This window comes from Erithacus rubecula (assembly GCF_903797595.1).
Source record: "Erithacus rubecula genome assembly, chromosome: 22".
NCBI classification, from domain to species: domain Eukaryota; kingdom Metazoa; phylum Chordata; class Aves; order Passeriformes; family Muscicapidae; genus Erithacus; species Erithacus rubecula.
The window spans coordinates 3,155,826-3,181,328 of record NC_136674.1 but is presented as its reverse complement, the minus strand read 5'-3'; the positions used below and the strand labels follow the sequence as shown (position 1 = coordinate 3,181,328).

Below are 25,503 nucleotides of genomic sequence, written 5' to 3'. Positions count from 1 at the left end.
AGGAAGCAGAAATAAGCCAGCAACTCTAAGCAGACATGAAGGCCCTCTTAAGAGAAGAAAGGCATGTTAATTAACCTCCAGACATGATTCAAAGCATCATTTGTAGCATGATTAACATAATCCCCCAAGTGCACACACAACTGGCATTAACGATCATTTGCAGGACTGAACGTTCCCCCACCCCTTCCACAAATCGGCACATTGGAGCAGGGAAACACTGGAACAGCAGCGAGCCTGCACGAAAGAACAATGATCCCCGGGGATGGACATCCCGGCTGAGGGTGGGCATCCTCCCAGGTGTGCTCAGCATCCTCCCAGGTGTGCTCAGCATCTCCAGATGTGCTCAGCATCCCCAGATGTGCTCAGCATCCCCAGTTGTGCTCAGCAGCCTCCCAGGTGTGCTCAGCATCTTCCCCAAATGTGCTCAGCATCCCCAGATGTGCTCAGCATCCTCCCAGGTGTGCTCAGCATCCCCAGATGTGCTCAGCATCCTCCCAGGTGTGCTCAGCATCCTCCCAGGTGTGCTCAGCATCTCCAGATGTGCTCAGCATCCCCAGATGTGCTCAGCATCCCCAGTTGTGCTCAGCAGCCTCCCAGGTGTGCTCAGCATCTTCCCCAAATGTGTTCAGCATCCCCAGATGTGCTCAGCATCTCCAGATGTGCTCAGCATCCTCCCAGGTGTGCTCAGCATCCCCAGATGTGCTCAGCATCCTCCCAGGTGTGCTCAGCATCCTCCCAGGTGTGCTCAGCATCCCCAGATGTGCTCAGCATCCCCAGGTGTGCTCAGCATCCCCAGATGTGCTCAGCATCCTCCCAGGTGTGCTCAGCATCCCCAGATGTGCTCAGCATCCCCAGGTGTGCTCAGCATCCCCAGGTGTGCCACCAGCTCCACTCTAGAAACGCTTCTGAGCCCCACATCAGCTTTATGTCCCTTTGCCCCCGGCAGCCCCAGCTCCCACCCTCCTGCCAGCAAACTCCACTTCAGCAAACGCTGCAGGCTCTTTTCAGGAGCTCCCAGATTCCTGTCCACGTTCGGCTTTCATTTTTAGAGAGAGCTGCCCATCAGATAGCCGGAAAGATTGGAAATGAATGTCACGGCTCTGAAAGCAGAGAAAAAAAGAGCCACGATTTCCCCATCTCTCCAAAACGGAGAGAAATCTCCTGCTTGAAGTCGTGGACAGAGTTCCCAGCACTCGGCTCCCCCCGTGCTGAGCACCGAGGCGTGCGGGCTCCGAGGCTGCTCATGCAAGAAAGCCAAAGCTGTCGCCTGCCTCAGCAAAGCTGTCAGGATATATTTTATTATATTCCAGCCCATCAAATAACCATCACAACAGGTATTCTTCCCCTCATCGTGGCAGAAAGCCGGTAAGGGAGCACTCCCCTCTGAAAGTCTGCGCTGGTTGTTGATCGTTAATTATTCGGGTGTTATTAATAAAGGTGATACGGACATGTCGCCAAAATGCCCTGCGAACTCAGTGCTGCTCCCCTCATCTCTTCCTCTGCCCAAGCTCTGGAACTCAGAGACTTTGTGCTACATTATATTCTGGATCTCAGTGTTTTCAGAGGCTGAAGCTTGTTCAAATGAGTCACTGCTGAGCTTCGCTCTTATCTTTAAAGTTTGTTATTACTTGGAAGTGTTTATCTGCATCACATTTGCAAAAACATCTGAACAAAGGCCAGCCCATGGAAACAAGAGCATTTTTGCACCTTTTTATATAAATAGGAAGGAGTTTATACAGCTGGTTCTTTTCTTTGCAATTCACAATATTTGTCTCTAATGCCAATTTTAAGGACCGTGATGGGATTTAAGCAATCACACGCAGAGCCGGTGTCCTGGGAGAGATAACAGCGCAGCTCCATGGCAGGCTGAGAAATCCGGCTGCTGACACCCTTTGTGCCCGGCACAGCCACGACCTGCGGGGATCCTGGTGTGGGGATCCTGCCGCTCTGTGACCTGGAGCGAGTCCAAGCTCGTGTGTTCCGAGCAGAGACAGGGATTTCACACTCACAGCCTCGGGGTAAGAAGCTGAGAACGAAGGGAGAGGAGGGAGAAAGGGCAGGGGCGAGCGGGATGGCGGGGCCGGGCTTTGTGCGGTCCCTACACACACCCAGTGTGACGGGGGGCTCTTTGTCACCCCGGGACACCACGGCAACCCCGGGCCCATGGGGCGAGCCGGGAGGTCTGGGCCTCCTTCCTTCCCAAAACCTGGCAAGGGCATCACCCCGGGTGGCCGGACAGGGGGACAGCCACCGTCCCCCACATCCAAGCTCGGTTTCTGGATCCACGTGTCCCAGGAGCAGCAGCTTCAGCCACCTCCCTGCTCCCTCCTGCGGATCAAACTCACCCGAGTGATGCTCAGCACAGAAACCTCCCCAGCTGCCCCCTGAGCCCTCCCGCACACCCCGCAGGGCGAGGAGGTTTGGGGTCCCGGCAGGGCAGCGTGGCCGGGTCAGCCCCGCGGCACTGCCGGGGCCATTGCCGGGGCTGCACTGACCACACTGGCACGGGGGCTCCGTGCAGCACCCCGAGAACACCCAAGCATCCCAAAGAGGGATGTGACTCCACGGGGACCGCGAGATACCCAAGGGGTGCTGAGGAGATGCTCAGAGACAGGACGGGTGGGATGCAGAGGATGAAAGGGATGCTGGAGAGAGCACGGGGAGATGCAGAGGATGCTCGAGGGCAGCAAGGGGATACTCTGGGCAGGATAAGGATGCTAGAGCAGGTCTAGAAGACAGGACAAGGAACGCTGGGGTGATGACAGGAGGACCTTAGGGTCGCGAGAGGGACAGAGAGATACTGGAGCAGGTCTGGGGGGAAGCCAGGAGGTGATGGGCTGACTCCGGGAAGCCCAAAGCAGGCAAGGAGGGGATGCAGGACGAATGATGGGGATGCCGGGGAGCCCAAAGCAGGCGGGGGGAGGATGCCGGGGAGGTGATGAGGGATGCCGGAGAGCCAGAGGCAGACACGGGTGATGTCGGGGAGGTGACGGGAGATGCCGGGGAGTCCAGGGAAGGGCAGGCGGGATGTCGGGGAGCTGACAGGGGATACCCGGCAGCCCGGGGGTGCCGCGGCGGGGAGGCGCTCACCTGCCACGAACCGGAGGGGATGTCTCCGAAGCCGCCGGGGCCGGCGGAGCCGTGGCAGCCGCGGGGCGGCCCGGAGCAGCGCCAGAGCAAGCCGAAGCCGGCGGCGGCGCGGCCGGGCGGCAGCAGCCAGGCCGGCGAGAGGAAGGCGGCGGCGCAGGCGGCCAGGAGGCCGGCGGAGAGCAGCGCCCAGAAGCAGCCGACACCGCTGCACATGGTGCGCCGGCGGGGCAGGGAGCCCGCGCCCCGCGCCGCCCCCGCGCCCGCCACCGGCACCGGCACCGACAGCATCGGCGGCGCGGGGCGGCCGGCGGGGCCGGGCGCGGGGCCGGCAGCGCTGCCCGCGCCCCTGCGCGCTCCCTGCGCCTTCCCTGCGCGCTCCCTGCGCGCTCCCCGCGCCGCCCCCCCGCGGGGCGCGGCTGAGCACGGGCGCGGTTGCGACACCCGCGGCGGGCGGGGGGATCCGGGGCGGGAGCAGCGGGGTCACCTGCGCGCACGGGATGTGGGGGGTTCACGCCGCGTCTCTGCCCGCGGCAGGCGGGTTATCCCTGCGGTTAATTAATTACGGGCGGTATTTTTAACCCTCCCTCCGATGATGCTGCGGCTCCGCTCCCGCAGCGCTCCCGGACGGGGACTCGCGTGCGGGGAATTCTCAGCGCGGGGGATTTAAACCCGCCTGCCGGGAGGTCTCGCACTGGGGCAGGGTTATTCTCTGACCCCGCAGGTTTCTCCAAGGTGCTGCAGGCAGAGCGGCTGCCCGGGAGTCTGCGCTTACTTGAGGTGTAAAAGCTGCGCCTCCCAGTGCAAATGGATTTTTATAACAATCATTCTAAAAACTTCATGGATCAGGTTTTATTCCTGCTAAACCTCGCGGTGCCTCTGCAGTCTTATGTTTGTGCCTCGCCGATTTTACAGATTTTCTCCATCTCTAGGTACCCAGCTCTTCCCCCGAGCGGTCCCACTGTCCATCAGCCGCATAAAGAATCAGATCCTTTTTTAAATCTAGCAAAAATTATCTTTATCCTGCGCTAATGTCCTCAGGCGGGTTTCAGGCACTTACTGCCGATAGCGCTGAAACAGTTAAAGACCTTTGGGCAGCTTTTGCAAAAAAAAAAAAAAAAAAAAAAAAAAAAAAAAAAAAAAAAAAAAAGGTTTTGCTTTAGATCCAGGGTGCATTGGTTGGTGTTTTAAGCGCAGCGCTCGGAGAGGGCTCCAGTCCTGGGAAGCCCGTGCGGATCCCGGCAGCAGAAGCCGAGGGCTTGGCACCCTCTCCTGGTGTGCTGAGCAGCGATGGGAAATGAGCCGCTCCTGCAGCCCCCGGCTACGCGCCTCCGTCCTGTCTGATGCAGCCTTTTGGCTTCGTGCGGATGTGTCCGAGTCCCGCTTTTAGAAATGTCACCGATGCTGCTCGTCCTGTGACATCGGGAAAGTTCTGAAGGGACAAAATCACACCCAGCCGTGGTTTTTCCCCCATATCTCTGGTTTGAAGAATCGCCCGATTGCTGTCATGTGCTGCGTCGCTTCTTGTACTCCTTGAGGCATTTAGGAAAGCAAAAGGCGGGGAAAAAAGTAAGAACGAAGAAACAGATGATGTTGAACTAGATTATTATTTTTCAAGTATTTATGGCGCTGTAGAATAGCCAAGAAATTGGGGAGAACACTGTGGATTGAAGAAAGGTCATCTGAGGTGAGTGCCGCACGGCGCTGGCGATGCCATCCGGGCAGAGTGGAGCTGCCAGCGAGCCCGTTCGCTGCCACTAATTCAGAACCATTCCGGAGTGGCTCCGAAGCCCTGCAGAAAAGGCTCCGCTCCCGCAGGAGCAGCCAGGGACAGCGCTGGGAAAAGCTCAGGACGTGGAGTGGGGGATTTTCTGCTTTCTCCTGCTCAGTTCTGCTGCCCAGAGCTCTGCTGTCCAGCACAGGTCACCAACACAGCTCTTCCAGCTGGGAGTGAACCTTTTTTTAAAAATTATTTATTTATTTAACTCCAAATTTACACTTCAAACCTCGACTTTTAACTCACCCTCTGAGTCAGGCAGAGACTCTTCACCCCTTGTTTGTGCCCAGGAGGAACAAACCTCCCTCCCTGGGAATGTGCTCAGTGGAAGGAGACAGGGAGGGATTGCAATGTTTCAATAAAAACAGATAATTTTTGCCAGGCTGGGACGTGGGAGAATTCCCTTCTTTGAAATGCTCAGCACAGGTACCAACCCTCCCGTTCCCATGAGGGCTCATGGGCTGAGGTCAGCCACAGCCGAATTTGCCAGGAGTTTTGTGTGTGCATGCAGACACTTGTTTTCCCATTAAAAAAAAAAAAAAAAAAAAAAAGTCTTTTGTTTGCCCCAAAAAAAAAAAAAAGTCTCTGAAGTCACTGTGCAAAGACATCTTTGGCTCCTGATGTGTTTAGGACATTATTCTTTATTCCAGAGTAAGATCTCAGAAAGATCTCGATCTCTTACTCATATAATTTTTGGTATTTGTATACTCAAAGCAGTGAGAATTCTACATATGAGAGATAATCCCAACATCATGGGAATAAATGGACTGTCCCAGGGATGGGAGAGATGGGAATGGCCTCTAACATTCTTTAATTTGTGCTTTTGTGCTATAACTGAGCAGAGCAGTGTCCTGTGATTAATTATCAAAGGGAACAAAAAAATTCTGCTTTATTATATCTGTCCAAACAAGAGCATTCCATCCAGATATTTTCAAATATTAAAGTTTAGTTATTTTTCAAGTTGTGGAGAGGAAAAAATTCAAGCAGTGAGACATCTTTATTTTTTATTAATTGAATATCTTCATTTAGGGAGGAGTTCCCTCAGCTTCTCTGGCTTTGGCCAACCCATGTCCTGAGGTCATATTTAACTGATTGCTCAGATAATTAAACTGTCATGTTGTGTTAAAGACTCCAACACCTGCTGTCACTCACACTTCCAGTTCAGATCCAGATCCAAGGCTGAATGAGCAACTCTGGATTGGAACTTCAGCCCTCCTGAATTCCCAAAAATGAGGGGAAATTTCAGTCCAGGAAGGTAATTAATATCAAACTCTTATGTAAATCATTGCATTCTTGTTCAACCCCCACGTACACCCTGAAACCCGAGAGGACTGGGTGCAAAATTTTTGGCAGAAGAATTTAATTTAGTGTTCCCTGAGTCATCCCAATCTTTCCAATTTGCTCATCTTCAGAATGTTTTAGTCTATTAGCAATCTCTGAGGTTATGTGCCAATTAAATAATTCCATTTATTATGCAGAAACCATATAGAATAGTTCATTATGCTCCAGCCAGCCTCTGGGCATGTGTACAAAACTGTATCAAAGAGCACCAGTTAACAAAAATAATATCAAAAGAGAAAATGCAGTTGCTGGAGGGTGTTGATCAGCGGCACCATCCCGCCCAGGAGACGCCTCCATCCCTGGAAGATCCCCGTGTACCTTTTATGTTATTTACAATTTATGAGTCTTAATTACGGAGTGTTTGTAAAGACCTTTGGAATGCTCGGATGAAAGACAATTCCCGCAATGATTATTAATGGCACGGTTTGGGCACAGCAGTTACACACGGGGGTGGCACCGGCGTCTGTGCCTCAGCTCCCCACACACAAATCAGCATTCGTCACCGTGCTGGAAAAGCTTTTAGAGATCTCGGGAATCGGTGTCACGGTGACAAACGCCCTTGGCAGGTGAAGGGAGAGCAGGTTTGCCTCGGGAGGATGATTCAGAGGATTTTTGCGGCAGCATTCGGGACGCAGACGGAACTGACTTATCGGCCATGGATGCCCAGGGCCCGAGCAGGGATTTCTGGCTGTGCTGGCACGGGGGAGCCGCGCAATGGAGGAGCTGGGAGGCACAGACAGGGCCCTGCGGGGAGCCGGCACCGCAGAGCCCTCACAGCCCGGCTCGGTGTCCGTGTCTGTCTGTCCGTCCCTCTGCTGCGGCCCCATTTTGGGACGCGCCCCTGAGGTCTCCCAGCAGGGCGCCTCGGCTCTCCCGGCGCTGCCACCCGCCCGCCCGCTGTCCCCCGTTTTCAGGGCTCTGCCCGCTGCCCTCAGGGCTCCGTGTCCCCGCCGCCCTCGGGACGCGCCCAAACTGCCGCAGCGTCCCCGGGTCACCCGTGCCCTCAGCCAAGATGGCGGCCAGCGCCTCACGCCGCCCGGCGCCCCCCGCCCTGATCAAAGATGGCCGCCTCGCCCCCCGCAGCCTCGCGCGCTCCTTGCCCTCAGTCAAGATGGCGGCCCCGCCCGCCCCCATTGGCCGGGGGGCGTGACGCCGGGGCGGCCATGTTGAGTGCGGCCGCATCCCGCCGTGCCGCGCGCGCGGCGCTGCCGGAAGCGGGCTCGGGGCCGGTGTTGACAACATGGCGGCCGCGGGCGCCGCCGCGGGAGGAAGAGGCGGAGGGAGCGGCGGCGGCGGGCGGGCGCAGCAGCCTCATTCATAGAACCCGGCGCGCTGTCCTCCCTCCCGCCTTCCCCCGCCCCGGCGGCCGCCTCGCCCCCTCCCCGGCGCTATGTCCTTCTTCAGGCGGAAAGGTAGGGGGGCGGCGGGCGGGCGGCCGCCGGGCTCGTCCCCCGCGCGGCTGCCGGGCCCCGGCCCTGCCCCTCCGGGCATCGCCGCCGCGCCCCGCCAGGACCCGCGGGCCCTGAGGAGCGGCCTCCCCGCCAATGACGGTGAGTGCCGGCGCCGCGGGGCTGGGAGGGCTCGGGGCCGGGGCCGGGCGGTTCGGGGGCTCGGGGCCGGGAGGGGCCGCAGCTCCTCGCACGCTTCCTGCGGGGTTTGAGCCTCTGAGCCCTTCACCGGTGATTTTTTAACAGCGCTGACATACCGGCTTTGTAAAAAATAGAATGGGCTGAGAATGTACAGCGGCAGCTGAAAATGTCAGTGGAAAAGGGACCTCATCGCACTGAGCTCTCCGTGAAAGCCGCAGGAGTCCTTGGCAGTTTGTTCTGTAATAGATCTGTTAGGGAGCACGAGCTGGGAGATTCAGGGCTCCTGAAATATTTATAATACTCCAGCAGCACAAATGGGCGCAGTGTAAGTGTTCTTGAGAGTGCAGCGTTTCGAAAGCACTTTGTGCTCGTGCCGCAGGCAGGGCCCTGCACTCTCAGCCCACCCAGATGTGGTTTGGGTGGTTTTTGTTGAAAGTGACACCTTTTGGGAAGGGCCCCTTGGGAAAGTTCTGTTTCCTCGTGGTGCATTAGCCCGAGCAGTGCAAGCACTGATTGATGCAGTGATGTCCTAAAGCCTTTCTGTGATACTGAACACAAAGTGCATGTCCTGAGAGGCAAGAAGGTGGTACCTGGGGTGATGTTGATGCTCTTGGCTCACACACCCTCTGGATCTTGCTCAGCCAAAGCAGCAGCACTGAAAATGTCACTCTTTGGGGAGGTTAGTGCAGTAGCTGTGGGAGAAGTGAGTCTAAACTTCTGTTCTTATTAGCAGATCTGAAGACTCTGGAAGCCACTGAGGGCTTTGCAAGTGCCATAATCCTTTTTGGGGTGTTTACATACAAGTGTTGGGCCGCAGAATTAAACTTTGATAGTGATTATAAACTCTTCAAAAAGAGCTCCTGCTGCTTCATTGAGAACTGTGGAGCTGAGGTTCCATCCTGACGTGGGATCACAGGGACAAGGTCAGCTTGGGTGGAAACTTTCTCAGGGAGAAAGCCATGAAAGGTCTGATTATCTGAGAAGTGTAATTGAGGATCTGTGTTCCTTTGATTAAAGGATCTTTGCTCAGAAAGGCAAATCAGCACTAAATGCCCGAGAGAGACGCTGTGAAGGAGAGGAGAAAAGCAACCTTTCATCTGGGCCCTGCACAGAACAAACACTGCTTGGTGTGGTCTCTGGTTTTAGATTTGGCTTTTAGAGAAGGTTTGAACTGAAGCTGTGAGGAAAGCAGCACATTAAGGCTTAGGATAAAACTCTGGCCACGTGCAGTTCAAAATCCTACAAACAGCAGTGTTCCTGGGGTGAGCTGTCATTGTTTAAGAGAATACTGCAGTGGGAAGAAATTAAAACTAACTTAAAATTAAACCATAGCAATGATCATAAGGCAATTGACCTGTAGAGAAATCAAAACTGAAGGTAAAATATTTTTATAGCTTGGGCCTTAAAATAAAGGTCTGGCAGACTGAGGGTTATGGGTTGGGAAATCAGAGGATAACAGGTGAGCTGGGTGCTTGAGGGCAGGTTATGAAACTGCTGCCAGTGGAACAGCTCATCCCTGGGGATATCTTGGGAATAACGTGCAGTCCCTGGCTGGCCTCAGCAGTTTCTCTTTGTCTATTGTGTGCTGTTGACACACTGTGAATGCTTTTTTGAGTTTGTTCAGAGCATTTCAAGATGTGAATTAAAACTCTGGAACGTCACGTGCTGGTTTGGCAACCTTTGGAATGGGATTGGCCACTGGAAATCTCACCCTCAGTCCTGTGGTTCCTCCTGGTTTCACACAGGCACCACACAGCATCCTCTTCTTGGGGGAAGTGAAAGTGAATTCATGTACTGAAACTTCACTCTCTAAAATTTGGGCTTGTCCTGGATTTTTGTCTCCTGTTGTTACTGATGTCACTTGGTTGTGCTCAGAGCTGCTGGGGACAGAAGCAGCCTGTGTGGGGAGGGTTGGGACACCACCCTGGAGTTCATATTTGCAGTAGTAAGTAGGTATTTATGGAGCAACTGAGTAGCTTGGAAAGAAGGAAGAGAGGTATTTAAACTGAAAATAGGCTTATGGAGGGCTCTTGTGTGAAACCCAGGAATTCCTGCTGATGGCTGGGAGCTGGTTTGATGGAATATTGGAGTGATTTTGGTTCCCTCTGTGCCTCGGTGCTTTGTCTCCTGTCCGTCAGCCCCAGTTATGTAAAGGCTGGTTTCCCTTCCTGCTGCATCGGGCTGCAGGGGGTCAGTGTGGGGAGAATCCGCCTCTTTTAATGGCCATTTCACCCCCGTGTCACACAGCGTGCTCCCTGGCCGCTGATATTTTCCACCCTGAGCTGCCGATTTGCAGCCCTGCAGCGCTTGTGCTGCAGCCACCGGGCCAGGGCAATTATGTAACCGGAGACCGGAGTTCCCCTTGAAAATATTTAACGTCCTTAGGTCGGAATAAACGCTTTGGGTGGGTTTTTTGATGTGTTTTGTGATGGAAATGTGGGATTGTGCTGGGCTGTGCCTTGTGGTTACCTTGTCTGTTCAGGGATGACCTATTTGTAGTAATAATCCTTGCCTGGAGCAGCCTCCCTGGTAGATCACATTCTCCAATATCACCTCTGCATTTGTTTCTCTGCCTTCCTGTTTATGTGCTGCTTATTCTTTATTTTTGTTTTGAACAGATCTCCTCCTTCACTTCCTTTAGGAATTTCCTTTAAAAATAGTAATATTAAAAAAAAATTTAAAAAAAATCCTCAAAGCACTTTTCCATCACAACTTTTTACACTGTTATCTCCCCATCAGTTGCTCACCCGGGGTTTGATGATGATTAAGCAAGATGATTTGGGAGAGAATTAACTGTTTGCAGGCAGTTTCCAGAGCATTTCTGTGGTATCCATCATGTGCATGGGAGCAGCTCCATGGAGCCACAGCCAGCCCACATCTCCTCAGTGCTGGGTGTTATGCTGCTCTTCCTGTAAAATGAGTGAAATGTTGTTTTTAGGTGATTTTTGGTTCACAGAGAGCACACCTGCCAGTGCTCTGTACTTAAAACACACCTTCCCCACTCTTCCCAGTTCATGCTGTTTATTAAAGTCACCCTGAATGTAGCTTTAATCTGTAGACAGCAAACATTTTCTTCATGGAAATTTAACAGACTGTATTTCATTAAACTTAATTAATGGATGATAAGGTTTTGCTTTTGAAACTAAGTCAGCAGAAAAGCTTTGAAAGCCTCTGTCAGTTACTGGATGTACAATTTAAATGAGAAATCAGTTTTAACAAAATTGTAGTTTCCATCTGTCTCAGATACTTGCTGATGATGGGAATTTTGTGTCCATTCTCAGGTAAATGCCATCAGTGACCCAAAATAGCATTAACATTTTCCCTTGTATTTTACAGTGAAAGGCAAAGAACAAGAAAAGACCACAGATGTGAAAGCAATTAAAAGTAAGATCAAACTTTTGTGTGTAAATTCAGATCTCTGCCATCATCCACCATTTTTATCTTACCTAACAGGATCATTTTCTTACTCCTGAGCACAGATAAAACCTGTGCATCAAACCCAGAACTTAATTCTGTTTCTGGGTATTTATAGTAACTAATCTTTCCTCCTCATCTTGCTGAATCTGTAGGTGCAGAAGGTTATTAAGTTATGTCAGGCATGAGCTTTAATTCAAAGTGATCAGTCAGTCTGGTCACCTTGTAGTGCTTGTTCCTCATCCACAACAAATTGCTCCTGAAGTTTCTTGCTCAGGTGCAGTGTCCTTTGGAGTTTGCAAAGTGCAGCTTCACTGTGTCTGATTTGCAGAAGAAGCTGCAGATTTAACTTTGATGGGGCTTGTGAGGTTGAAGATCCAAATCCTGAATGAGCCATTCTGCTGCTGCTCTGTGTGGTACAGAGGTCTTGCTGCTAAATCTCTTAGGAAAGAAGAAAAGAGATTCATAAATTGTAGAAAACAAGTTTGCTTGTCCTGTCAGATTTTTTTGCAGTACTGAAAGGAGATGAGGTAAATGCCAGAATCTGATCTGTTGCTTTTATATCCTCAGACAAAATCCTGTTCCTGTACTTGGTAATGTGTTATCTGCACATCAAGAGAAAATTACAGGCTTTTTTCACCTTGGTGGTCTGTCTTTCAAATCAAGTGCAGGAAACAGTGAGTTGCATCCATTTCATAGCCACACCTCACCTTTCAGTGCAACTACCAGTGTGGTGACCCTGAAAATAAAAATAAACTTGAAAATTTATAGTATGGCAGGTTGTGAGCTGCTGCAGCAGAGAGCACTTTTGTTTGACCCTTAGAGAGAGTAGAACACTTTTTTTTCTCTAATGTTCATAATATAAAATTAAATTTAAATCTAATTGACAAAAGCCCGTGGGATTATGAGGAGTGTGGCACTACAGAAGTAACCTCCACCAAATTTTCACTGCTGCCATCCCTTAGCCTTGGAAAAATGGTATTTCTTAAAAAGGTATTTATTGTTGCTGGTATGAAATACCCAGAGGCTTTGTAAGAAGCAGCAAGTGGTGTCTTGGTGTCCAATCCTGCAACTGCACAAACAGTTGCCAATAATTTAAATGTTTCCATTGCTCCTGAGGTATCTGTGCTGTGACATGGAAGTGTGAAATTGTCAACTGCTGTCATAAAATTGGCAGTACAAATAAAGTGATGCAGCATGGAAGTCATGAAGCCCAAGCTGCCTGACACCTTGATGGAACACATCCCTGGGAGGTGCTGAGATAATCAGCTCATCTGATGCTTATTTTTGAGTCAGAGGTGTCCCTGCATGACATCCTCATCTGACACAGCTTCCTGAGAGCGTTGGAATCTGCTGTGAGCACGTTTGGGTTTTTTTCAGCTTTGTCATCAATTAACAATTAGCAGAGTTTTGTGTGAGGAAGTTATTTGTTCATTTTGAGCTCCAGCCACTCGTGTCCTAAAACAGCCAGAGGGGGTTGAATTTATAACCTGAGTTTCATCAGAGGTATTTCCTTGTTGCCTTTTTTTTTTTTTTTTTTTCCCTCTTGGAACCAAGCAGAAGCAGCACAAATATTTTTTAAGAAATAACTCTTATTAAACCTCATAGATAGCTTTGCAGTTCAGGATTTTAAAACACATTTTAACTTTCAGAAAGGCATGGAAATGGATTGGCAGGAGTATTGGAACTAAACTAAATTGCTGACAGAGTATAAAGTTGTTACAGTTATCAAGGAAGCAGGAAGGCTCAGGAATATTTCACATGTAAACTTGGACGTGGCATCTCTTGATTTGCTGCTGAATAAGGAAAGAGAGGTGGGTGGGAGTGAGCTTATTCTTGCAAGAATAAAACTTGTGGTCTTTATTCAGACCCTTGATGACACACAGTGGTACAGTGAGGTTTCAGTCAGACTGACTCTTGTAAACTCCCTGGTATATTTTGGGGTGCTTAGCATGGGGCATTGTTTAGAAGAGCTCTTGGGGTCCTTGTGCTTTAACAATTGCTGCTTTGATTGCAGCTCCAATGCCAGTACATTCCCCTCAGAGAAGCACTAGGAATCATGCCTTGCTGGAGGCTGCAGGACCAAGCCATGTGGCCATCAATGCCATCTCTGCCAACATGGACTCCTTCTCCAGCAGCCGCACAGCTGCCCTCAAGAAGCAGCCGAGTCACATGGAAGCTGCTCACTTTGGAGACTTAGGTAAGGCTGTAATAATGGCAACTTTTCTTTTTATTCTCTGTATTCCTGGTGCATTCACCATCCCTTGGTTTTCAGATAAGCAAATAGGTTATAAAGGCGTGGCTGCTGTTATGGTGGCACCTGTGTTACCCCCGGAGGGTTTTGAAGGGAACAGACTATCCTTGACTTTGTCATTATGTTGGAATTGTCTCTTTACAGTTGCACTACAGGACACGTTTGTATCCAATCCCCATATCTGTGCTACAATATGGACTCACTCCCTTTCACCTTTTCCTTTAGGCAGATCGTGTCTGAACTACCAGGCTCAAGAGACCAAATCAAGCCTTTCCAAGACCCTTGAACAAGTCCTGCAGGACAGTGTAGCCCTCCCTTACTTCATCCAGTTCATGGAGCTGCGCAGGATGGAGCACTTGGTGAAGTTCTGGCTGGAGGCCGAGAGCTTCCACTCCACCACCTGGTCGCGCATCCGCGCGCACAGCCTGAACACGGTGAAGCAGAGCTCCCTGGCAGAGCCGGTGTCCCCCTCCAAACAGCAGGAACTGGCCTCCTCTCCTCCTGCTGCCTGGCTGGAGGAGAGGCTGGAGGGCTCTGGCACAGCCCAGCTGCTGCAGCCTGAGCCTGACAGAACTGCCAGCAGCAGCCAGAACCACGCGGGGCGGGAGAGCCGCAGCAGCGCAGCTCTGCCCCTGGGGAAACCAGAGACTGGGACTCACTCTCTTCCAGCTGATCAGCAAGAATCTTCCAGGCTTTCAGTATCAAATAGAAACAGCCCCTCCTCTGCACTAAAGGACTTGTCAGGAAAACTCATGAAAAGTAAGTGCTGTGTGTTCCCTTTGGTTGAAGAGGTGGGAAATGGAGAATGGTTTTGTGCCGGGAGCTGCCTCAGTTCTTGGGTTCTTAGCAGTGTGATGTTGTAAGGAAGAAAGTTTTTTGTATCACTGATGTGAATTTGCTGCTGGACAGTTTGAGATTTGTAATTTTTGACTTGTTTAAAAATAAAAAAGCTGCTGAAGAGATTTTAAAATCATTGTGTACTCAATGAGCTTAGGTTGCTTCCATTCTTTCATGTGTATTCATAAGAAATTAAGTGAACATTGTTATGTCCAGTTCTTCCCTCACCTATCCCAACCCACCTTAAAAGAATTGCAGAAAGTTTGGATGGTGGGCCTGAGAAATGATAATTAACTTGCCATGGAAGGTAAATATCCTGTATTACATAAAATTATATAAACAGTGGTTGCAAGAGACTTGTGGAGATGTATGTGTGGAATGTACTGGTTTTGTTCTTGGATTTATTTGATAGAGTTCCTCCCCTTGTAACTGATTTGTTGTCATTTGGATTCCACCTCTTCAGAGGCTGCTGGAAGTAAGGATGAAATTAAAATATTTCCCTTTTTTAGTGAGCTACATGCACAGTAACATGCTTCTCTACTCTGCATCTACTCAGTCCTCCCTCATTTCTGCAAGTCTGCAGGCAAAAAGGAAATATTTCTTTCTTCACATTGGTTCCTTTTGTTTGCCCAACTGTTTCCTCATGTTGCATCCCTTTCTCTTGCTGTTTGTCTTTCTCATATAGTTATTTATCATGTGCCTCCACAATACATAACCTCAGCCCCAAAGTCACTTAAACAAAGAAAATTATGTTTTAGTCATCAAAGCACCTCTGCTTTCTGATGTCTAAAAATAATTTGAAAACACAGGGTCCTGATTGAGAAATCTGAGAAGAATTTGAGTGTAATTTTTCTCTTTTCTTCCAGAGCACAGTCCCAAGCCTCAAAAGATGATGTGTGAAGAACACAATTTGAGGCATATCATTTTTAAGTTTTTTTTCTTCCCTAGTAATTCCTATATAATGCAAGTGATTTCTTTGTGATGAGAGCTAAAAACTGGGAATTTCACTTGCCTGGAAGGTGTTGCTTCTGGGACTATGGTGTGCAGCTGAGGAAGTGGGTTCTGCCTTGTGTGTGGTAGGGAAAATTTGGAGTTTTGTTGTTTTATTCCATCTTAGTCCATGCTGGGTTTGTTGTGTTCTGGTTGGAGATCACACAGTCCCTGCAGCTGGTCAGGAGCAGAATTTGAATATCCTGCAGTGGAAACATCACTGAGAATTAGACACCTGCTTTTCTGAAGAGCAGACATTTGTTACTCACTTATACCAAGGAATTCCAAGTTTGATTCTGTGTTTCTTCCTTGCAGGTATAGAACGGGATGCAGTTAAGACTTTTACCAAATATATTTCTCCAGATGCTGCTAAACCAATCCCTATTACAGAAGCAATGAGAAATGACATAGTTGGTAAGAATTAATAGCTGCTTCCTCATTTCAGAGCTGCTCTGTCCCCATAAAAATATCCCTAATACGTCACTAGTATTTAATTTATCTTTATTTGTATTTATCTTTATTTTTATGAATTTTAAAGGCAGCTGTAAAAAGATGGGAGATTACAAGTATCAGTGGACCTAGCCTTCAGCAGTGCTGTGAATATCCTCATAAAAACTTTCAGAGATTTTGTTTAATTTAAGCAGAGAATTCTTGGTGCTTATGGAGGGGATCCAGATATGAGTCTCAATCAAATACTTTAGCCATGTTATTATTATTTGGTCAGCTTTGAAAGCTGGCTGTGTTAATACCAGCTGATTCTGGTGGGTTTGAACTGCAATTTTTCATTAACTAGTCCTTGCTCGTGCCTTTCAGCTCCATCAGCCAAATCCATGTTAAAATTAACCTGCTCTTCCTTTGCAGCAAAGATCTGTGGGGAGGATGGCCAAGTGGATCCCAACTGCTTTGTTACAGCACAGTCCATAGTGTTCAATGCAATGGAACAAGAGTGAGTTGATGCAATGGTTTGGATTCTTGTGCCTCTCATCCTAAAGGCTCTGTTAAAAATGTTTGTGAAGACATAACCATATCAGCACTTTGCTGTGCTGTCTTCTCTATTTGAAACTGCTCAGATCCCCTCCTCCAAACCCATTCCTGCTGAACTTGGCTGTTCACACTGTTGTGTTCTTTATCTCTTTCTGGTGCCATTTACAAACCTGCCCTGTTTCTTGCTTGTTCTGCTTTAATCCAACCCAAAGTCTCAGAGTTCTGGGCAGGAGCTAGCTGGTTCTGAGGGTGCCTTGGGTGCTGCTGACCCTGGTAACTGGTTGTCCTGTCTCTGTGCAGGCACTTTAGTGAGTTTCTGCGGAGTCAGCATTTCTGTAAATACCAGATTGAGGTGCTGACCAGTGGGACTGTGTATCTGGCTGACATCCTGTTCTGTGAGTCAGCCCTGTTCTACTTCTCTGAGGTGAGTGTCAACGTTTGGGTTTGCTTTTAGATCCCTTTCTAGCAGATGAAAAAAATCTTGTTTGTTCCTTGATGGCTTTAGGTTGGATCTTGGGAAGGGATTGTGAGGGTGGTGAGGCCCTGGCACAGGGTGCCCAGAGTAGCTGTGGCTGCCCCATCCCTGAAAATGTCCAAGGCCAGGTTGGATGAGGCTTGGGGCAATCTGGGATAGTGGAAGGTGTCCCTGTCCATGGCAGGGGGTTGGAACTGGGTCATTTTAAACTTCCCATTCCACCCAAACAATTCTGTAATTCTCTGATTCAAAAGATAATAAAAACCCCAAGGTGTATTTTTTTTTTTTTGAGAGAAAATGCATTTAACTTTTTTGTGCCCCCACATAGAACTAATTTAAATGTTCAGACCTGTCCATTGTGTTGTGGAATGAGTATTTGTGATTTCCTCTCTAGTTAGTGAGTCTCTTTGCTTTGTAGAAGCTTTGACATTGTCACCTTAATCTTCACCTTGTAGGACTGTAAGAGCCTGAAGTGTTATTGCAGATAACAAATCATAACCAGTGCTATGTGGAGAGGGCACCTTTAGTGGTGTGATAGGTTAATTAAAAGATTTCAGAGTTTCAGGCTCCTGCACCTTTAAGGAATCAGCTCTTGGCACACTTGTCCTGACAGTCAGACAAGCTGATGTGGATTGAAACTGCAGCTTGGGAAGCTGAAACAATGTGCTGAGCTCAGTGTAAGCTAAATGTAGCATGAAAATGGTGTTTCCTGTCCTAGGATGAGACAAATAGTATTTTGGAAACTAAGTGAAAATAAGTACAGAAAAGAAATGTCAGAAGTTCTCTTTTTTTTTTCTTCCTTTTTTTTGTTTTTTTTTCCTCTAAGCAAGCTAAATCTGTCTGAAACAAATTCAAAAAATTATGTCTTGGTGAAAATTTTGCATCACTAATATATGGCTTATGTTTCTTGTTCTAAATGGGAAAAAGGAAGTTTAAAAATTATTCAAAGTTTCTTGCTAAAAGTTCTTTAATCTCCTCTTTTTCTGATTTCCCTTCCAGTACATGGAGAAGGAAGATGCAGTTAATGTATTGCAGTTCTGGTTGGCAGCAGATAACTTCCAGTCTCAGCTTGCTGCCAAAAAAGGCCAGTATGATGGGCAAGAAGCACAGAATGATGCCATGATTTTGTATGACAAGTGAGGGACTTCAACAATCCTTTATTTCTGTACTTGTGGTTTTGTGTTGTGCTGTGCAAAAGGAATTTCTCTGCACTCTTGTGCTGTTCTGCTGAGGTGCATTTTATCAAGGTGGCTTTTGATGTGTTTGTACACATGAACTTTTCACATTTTTTGATATACATGAGGAGAAATCCTTACAAGGATTCCATTCTTAAACATAACTTAGGATTTTCAGGACTTGAGTGCTTGAGTTTGGTTGGGAAATACCAAAGCTGATTGTTTGTTTTGAAAATGGAAGGGGTTTAAGCCTAACAGCATATCCAGCTCTGCAGAAAAACCTTGATGTTCACATACTGTTATCCATATAAAGTAGGCTGTAGAAACTGTTCTCACACATAATAAAAGCCAGCTAGTGCTTGTTTTTAATATTGTGAAATATTTCCTTTTTTTAAGGAAGCAATCAGATCCTTTTTAATATCAGATTTTCAGGAGAGGAACTTTCTTCCTGTACTTTGTGCTTCACCTTAGCTGTAAGACAGCTGGGAGACAGCACAACTCCTTCCAGGAAATGTTTGTTCTTAATCTTAAGTGTGAGGCTGTACCACAACTTGAGTTATTACCCAAGGAGGAAATAATAATTGGAGAGGAAGCAAATGCTTCACTCAGAGTTTCATCAATCATTCCCCCATCCTTAAACTCCTTTTGCAAGGATGTGAGCAGTGGAGCCAATGCTGCTTTGGGGTTCTGGGTGTTTCCTGCTCCATTCCTGTTTCCCATTCTCTGGTTTTCATCTGTGTTTCAGGGCAGGGCTCTCAGAACTGTTTCTGGGAGGGGGTGTCTCACCTGTAGTCAGTCAGGACCAGGTGTGTGCAGATTTTTTTGCAGTGGCTGGGGGACAGGTGGGCACTGAGCACTTGCAGAGGTTTGCAAATCCTCTTTGTGTTGTTTCCTTGCCCTGCCCCAGGTACTTCTCCCTGCAGGCCACACATCCTCTGGGGTTTGATGACTCTGTGAGGCTGGAGATTGAATCCAACATCTGCAGGGAGGGGGGGCCTCTCCCCAACTGCTTCACCACTCCCCTAAGGCAGGCCTGGACAACCATGGAGACGGTGAGATCCTTCTTCAGAGTGGGGTTCACACTTAGTGAAGGTGATATGGGGGTTCCATTGTGTGCCCCTGATTTTTTCCTGTTACTTGGATAATAGAACAGCTTCAGGAGAATCTGCCAGACTCTCTTCCCCAGCCTGATTTGAAGATACCACCCACTGGCTGCTGTTAATGCTCTGTGAAATGTTTGTCTTGGGTGATTATTGCAGTTTAATGGAAGTAACAGAATTTCCTCCCATGTGAATTGCTATCAACAGCTTATTTTATATCTTTAGAAAATTTTCCTTCCTCTTAGTAGGAGTTGTTTGTAAGTCTGATGCAAGTGCTGTGGTTAATAATGTAACTCTGGGATACCCAGATACCAGAAATAAATGATTTGATTCTGGAGCTGCAGATAATTGTGAACAGTGGAACAGAATAACTGTAAAGCCTGTTGGGCTGTCAAGCTTAAGATTCTAGAGGGGGGGAAAACCTCCCTGAACTTCAGTTCCAGTTACTGGATTTAATTAATAGGCAGTTGGGTTTGTTCATTTTGCAGTAGGATTAAAACTTTAAGCACTGCAGTTGCTAATCCACAATAATTCCATGCTTGGGTGCTTTTACTTGTGTTCCATCTACACAAGGACTGAGATGTTTGTGCTCTTCTCTAACTATGCAGACCAGCCTTGATTAAAGAGGACTTTTCCTATCTCTCAGGTTTTCCTACCTGGTTTCTTGTCCAGCAACCTTTACTACAAATACTTGAATGACCTCATCCATTCAGTACGAGGAGATGAATTCCCAGGAGGGAACATTGCACTGAGTATTCATGGCCCTGGTAGCTCTCCTGACACTGATTTCATTGGGAGCACAGATGGCTCTTCCTCCCAGGTACCAATTTGGGTTTTCTGTTTCAATATCTAAATTTTTACCCTGTAAGGAAACACCATTCCACTTTCATTTAAAACCTGTTTTGTGTTAGGATGTGTTTAATCTACCTGCAGCTCAGTTCTGTCACAAGTGTCTCTGCTGTTTGTTGTAACCAAAGCCTTGTGCTGCTGCTATTTCTTTACATCAGTGATGTCTTTATTAAGCTGTTACTATTACTGAAGACTTTTTCATGATGCCACAATATCTAAGAATGCTTGTTATTAGAAATAACATTATTTTGTCAATACCATAATTACAACTTTAGATGAAAATTGACACTTGTGAATATTCTATCAAATTAAAATATAAATATGTGAGCTTTGTGTGCTCAATTCTTTTTAAATGCCAGATCTTCTGTTCTGAAGAGTAAACTCATTTCCAGGGCTGATGGCATCAATCTGCTCAAACACAGAGCAGATTTTGGCTAGCCTGTAACCAGGGCAGCTTGGAAACTGCAAGCCCAGCTGAGAGCAGAAGAGCCAAGCAAGTGCTGCTTTTATTGAACTCTGCAGGGCTACCCTGAGCTTCAAATCCAGTATCCACACCAATGTTAGTCATGTCCTGGCTTTCCAGCCACTTGGAAGCTGTACTACCTGCTTGTACTATTTTTAAACCTCCTAATTTGCAAGGAGGGAATATTCCTCCCCTGGCTGTGAAGTGGGGAATAAAATCTGTGTTCTTGAAGCCTCCTGCTGCTTGATCCTCTGAGCAGGAGGAACTGCTGGTAATTGGCTGGGCAATTTAGGAAATGAGGTGCTGCTTTCTGTGGTGTGCATTCCTGCTTGTCTGAATAGGAGAATCTCTGGGTCTCTGCATATTTTTGCATAAAGAGCAGCAGGAAAGGAGCTGCCATTGGTGTTCCTGTTCCATGCTGAGGTGATAATGGATCACTGTGTGTTGTGCCCTCCCTGCTGTTGCTCTGATGTTTCCTTGGTGCTTTTTTTTTCCCATAATCTTATATAAATACTCCAGGCCAGAAGATAAATGTTTGTTCTGTGTGCATGGGGGAGGCATCTGTGTTTGGGAATTGCTTACCAAGAGCAGGAGAGAGATGTTGCAGACTCACAACAAATGATTTGTGAGCACACACGGATCTGTTGAGCTGACCTGGCCTTTGTGTCTTTGGCTCTGCCCAAAGAACTTTATCATCCCTCTGCTGAAAACAGTGTCCTGTGAGTTGGGAATTCAAGGCTGTGTAGACACACTAATTCTTTTATATTCTTGCTTAGAGACTTGATGGAGATTTATCTGTGTTAAGAGCACTAAAATTGCAGTTTTATTAAGAAGCTCGTAGTTGTCTGCATTGGGCACTAATACTTAGAATTTTTATTTGTAGTCCAATGTCAAAAAGGCTAATGTTAAAATCCTGAAAAATTTTGATGAAGCAATAATTGTAGATGCTGCAAGTCTGGATCCAGAATCTTTGTATCAACGAACATATGCAGGGTAAGGTTCATTTCAGTGTATTGTTTCCTTTCTGGTTACATGTTTCACCTTTGTTTCATTTTTGCTGTGTCCTCCTGCATGGAGAATAGTCCTAAATGCAAGATCTTAGTCCATGTCTTAATATTCAACACTAAATTTATTTCAATAGTGTGATTTAACACCCAGTGAATGTTTCTTTGATCAAAATGGCAGCCAGGAAAATATTTCTAATTGGTTTTTCTCTTCCTCTTAGTTATTGTTCCTCTTTGATTCCAAAATATAGCCAAGTATGTAGCCAAATACAGCTTTCCATAATGCCAAAGTCCTTTTGATCACCCACATGGTTCTTCACTCCTCTCCTCAGGAAGATGACATTTGGAAGAGTCAGTGACCTGGGGCAGTTCATCAGAGAATCTGAACCAGAGCCTGATGTCAAAAAATCAAAAGGTTTGCTTTGCTCTTTCTCTCCATTTCTGTAACCCTCTGCAGAGCTGCTCTCTTCCCTGCTGGAGTTGATAGGCAAAGTGTTTGACTCTTTCCAGATCTGTTTTAAGCCAAATAGAGATACTGTGGGGGGTTGAAGGCAAAACCCATCTCTGGCCCAGTTTCCTATCCAAATTCTGCTTTTCTGGTCCAGCTGGACTCTGGGGAGCATGAGCAGCCTGTGGGAGTTGGAGCTGTTGATGGAACCTGGCAGGGATGGAAGTGTCAGCAGCTGAGCTGGTGATCAAACCTGCAAAGCTTTGGTCTGGAGATGAAAAAGAACTGCAGCTCTCCACATGCTTCCCACCCAGGCTGGGACCTGCTGCTGGTGCTGCTTTTCAGCCCTGGGAAAGGCTCAGTGTCCAAATGGCTCCAGGCAGTCCCTTATCTCCTGCCTCTCCTCCATGTCCTGAAGCCAGCAGAGCAAACCCCTCCAAAGGGTGACAGGAATCAGTTTTGTACCTCACTCTGCTGACATAACTGGCTGTTTTTATCTCAAACAGGGTCCATGTTTTCACAAGCAATGAAGAAATGGGTTCAAGGAAATACAGATGAGGTGTGTCCCCTTTCATGTTCTTCTTATGACTTTAGAGAAATAAAATACTGATGTTTTTAATCCTGGCTGTTATCTCTGAGTATCTTTTTGCTGCACCAAGAACAGGGAGACTCTGTGTGCTAAATATAATTTGATTGCATGTATGTGTGAAACTAGTTTTCTCTTTGCCAATGCTTGCTTGTTGAACTAATTAAATGTGTTTTTGCAGCCAAGGTTTTTCTTATTGTGGTTTTATATATCTCTAAGTAGGGGTGGAAGTGCTGTTTGATATTTATGGTGAAGTGACCACTGCTCATGGATTCCAGGCTGCATTTTTCTCCCTCTGAGGGCCTCTTGGGAAAATCCTCAAGAGATAAATCTAAAATCTTCACTAACTCTCTTGGAAATTGCATCAAGCCTTGAGTACAATCCTTGAAGTTAACACTTCTTGGAAGCCAAGTGCATTTCCATCAAGGGAGAATATGTTTATACAGGTTATGGAGTTGTGAAGGTTACCCTGACTCTAAGGCTGTGCTGAGAGCACTGTGTTTTTCTTTTAAGAACCTGAAGCTATCTGTGTTTTGGGCTGTGTTTTTCAGGCTCAAGAAGAGATGGCTTGGAGGATAGCAAAGATGATTGTCAACGATGTCATGCAGCAGGCGCAGTGTGAGCAGCCTTTGGAGAAGGTCACCAAGGTAGGGGGTGGCAAGGCTGCTGTCTTCAGCTGGCTCCAGCCAGGCTGTGGGAGGAGCAGAGCTCTCACTTGCCTTCCTCCTGTGGCTGAAACCCACGCTGGTAAATGTTCAAACCAGCAGAGCATAAGAGGAAGAAACAAAGGTTGGAAGTGTTTCGGCCCACGTGTGATGTAGGAATTTCTCAACAGATGCCTGTGGTGGTTCTCCTGTGTGGCATTAAACTTGTCTTAGTTTGAGTCTGCAAACTGCCTAATTAGTTGAAAGGGTGATCTGTGCTGTAGGATGATAATTCCTTGCTTGAGCTCACACTTGCTATATCCTCTTAATCAGTAGTGGTATTTCTGCTTGAAGTGTCAGTGAAACTCAGCAGCTGTGAATTTCTCATTGGGTGCACTCATTTACACAATTCTGCCCCTAGACTTTAAAAAGGCACAGTAACCCTGTCCATAAGTTTGTGTATTGTTGCTTACTGGCTGTGTTGTTGTACAGCCCATGTGTTCTCTGTCTAAAAAAACACAGTTCTGGGGTAGCAGTTGGATTTTGTGAAATACTGGTGACAGCAGGTTACCAAGTTAGTGCCTGGTACTTCTGACTTTCAGGCACGTGAGTTTGTAAAAATTAACTTGCACTATGTTCAGTTACTGAAGGTAAACATGTGCCAATGCCCAGTTATTAGATTCAAATGGGTGGATCCATAGTTTCACTGTGTGAGTGTTTTCTTTCTAATAGAGCAGTAACATTTAAGTGACTTGTATAATGATTTCAGTTAATAGCTTGGCTGCAAATGATACAATTCCAGTCTGCCTGGATAAAAAGGTCACTCAGCAGAGTATTTAGAAATCTCAAATGGCTGCAGATGCTCTGGATTCAATTAGGCAAGTAATCAAAAGGTTGAGTGTGTTTGGATTAGGTTTGGGGCTTTTTTCTTCCCCAAACTCAAACAAACCTGGCTTCAACATTTTTAAACACAAAATGTCTTACTATTTGACAATTACCTTGCATATTGTAGGGTAAAATGAACTGTTTTTCCCTTTTCCAGCTATGATTTTAGAAACTCCAGGACAGGAAATCTGGTTTTCCACTTTGAGAACGAGTGAACTTTCCCCATTTGTGGATTCTTTAACACAGCCAATAAAAACAAAGCACTGTTACTCCAACTGCTGGAATCTCCCTCATTTCTAAGGAAGAATGAAAAAGAAGCAATCCTGGACCTCCACTGTAGAGAGTGAAGAAACACTTTTCCCTGGTGTATGTGGCATTCACAGTAATGATGGTTCTGAGATGAAGATGCAGTTTACAAATGTGTCACTGAGAAACTGTGATTGACTTCACAAATACTTGACCCTGTCTCAAAAAAGACTTTTAAGCAAAATATCTGGAATGGGACACAGAGGCCACAACAGAGGGGAAGGTTTTGCTGTAGTTTCTAGTTCTACTGCTTGTATTTTTTAAACACAGAATTGGAAGAGCTGTGGGGTGAATCCATTGGCAGTGAATGAGCTGGAAAGTTCTAAGTTTAATTTTCCGTTACTTGAAATAGATGAGTATTCAACTGTAAGATAAATGTATTTTACTTCATAACTGCATTAACTTTGAAGGCAGTGTAGAAGGGTCAGGAACTCCTCCACCTGCACATAGACACACACCTCCCCTGCTCCCACCTTCTGAGCAGGTTGGACCCTCAGGCTGCTCCACTTCTGTCCTCACCATCCCACGAGCAAGGAAAAAAGGAATTGCTGCCCTTTTCCATCACTTCTTGTCCTCCACCCAACATAGTATCTAATTCCAGATGTTTGGTTTACAAAGAAAAACAGTTTTTAATGACCTCTGGCCTTCTTCCTGACACTGTCAACACTTAACCATGTTACACAGCACCTGGTTTTCTTTCTCCAGCAAATCGATTTTGCAGGGTAGCAGAAGTACTCAGTGTCTCACCATTATGTTACTGCTGCATTTTTAGTATATGACACTTTTATTTTGGGTCTTTTTTTTTTTTTTTTTTAAACTCTAATAATTGCTTTTTTTCCTCAAACTTGTGCAAAGAAATCACTATGCGAAGAACTCAAATCATTTCCAATGTTCAGAATATCTTGATTGACTAAAAAGTGTTATTCTGTTGCAATATTTGATTGTATAGAGACACACTGTATTGTTATGAAAAAGCAAAAAAGGCTGTGTATAGGTTTTTGGTACTATGTACCACCTCTTATTTCTCTCATACCCAAGCATTCATGTACTTAAAACATACTATATTTAATTGTGTTTTGATTTAAAATATATAAATATTAAAATTTGTGTCAATTTTCTGGTTTCATGGGGTTGGAAGTTACATGGGATGGGATTTTTTGTGTGTGAGTTTTAGGGGTAATTTTGCCCATGTTTCTTAATGGATTATGTTAATAAGATTAATTATTATATTTAAATAGTAAATAAGGTGTTCAAGCATAGGATATGGCAGAAGTTGGGCTGGAATTGATTCTGAA

At 46.8% G+C, this 25,503-nt stretch overlaps 2 protein-coding genes across 5 annotated transcripts in view; one reads left to right on the top strand and one right to left on the bottom strand.

Annotated features, from left to right (window-relative positions):
• The window catches only part of LHFPL7 (LHFPL tetraspan subfamily member 7), a 56,290-nt gene extending 52,794 nt beyond the window's left edge, over positions 1 to 3,496 (bottom strand). The window contains exon 1 of the mRNA XM_079325108.1: positions 3,091 to 3,496. Coding sequence (XP_079181234.1) covers positions 3,091 to 3,378 — 288 coding nt within the window. The 5' untranslated portion in view covers positions 3,379 to 3,496. The remainder of the gene's footprint in view (positions 1 to 3,090) is intronic.
• Positions 3,497 to 7,414: 3,918 nt separating this feature from the next.
• On the top strand, positions 7,415 to 25,315 carry AKAP10 (A-kinase anchoring protein 10). Of its 4 annotated transcripts, XM_079325096.1 has the most exons (15): positions 7,415 to 7,755; positions 11,131 to 11,178; positions 13,226 to 13,408; positions 13,688 to 14,221; positions 15,605 to 15,703; positions 16,151 to 16,235; positions 16,574 to 16,697; positions 17,748 to 17,884; positions 18,831 to 18,975; positions 19,670 to 19,843; positions 21,219 to 21,328; positions 21,672 to 21,754; positions 22,294 to 22,346; positions 22,925 to 23,020; positions 24,060 to 25,315. In XM_079325096.1, the coding sequence occupies exons 1-15, from the start codon at positions 7,596 to 7,598 to the stop codon at positions 24,063 to 24,065; spliced, it is 2,037 nt and encodes a 678-aa protein (XP_079181222.1). In that variant the 5' UTR covers positions 7,415 to 7,595; the 3' UTR covers positions 24,066 to 25,315. The 4 variants fall into 4 exon arrangements, with proteins under 4 accessions (XP_079181222.1, XP_079181224.1, XP_079181223.1 ...); XM_079325098.1 differs by lacking the exon at positions 11,131 to 11,178 and having other exon boundaries at positions 7,415 to 7,617; XM_079325097.1 differs by lacking the exon at positions 11,131 to 11,178.
• The last annotated feature ends 188 nt before the right edge of the window (positions 25,316 to 25,503 follow it).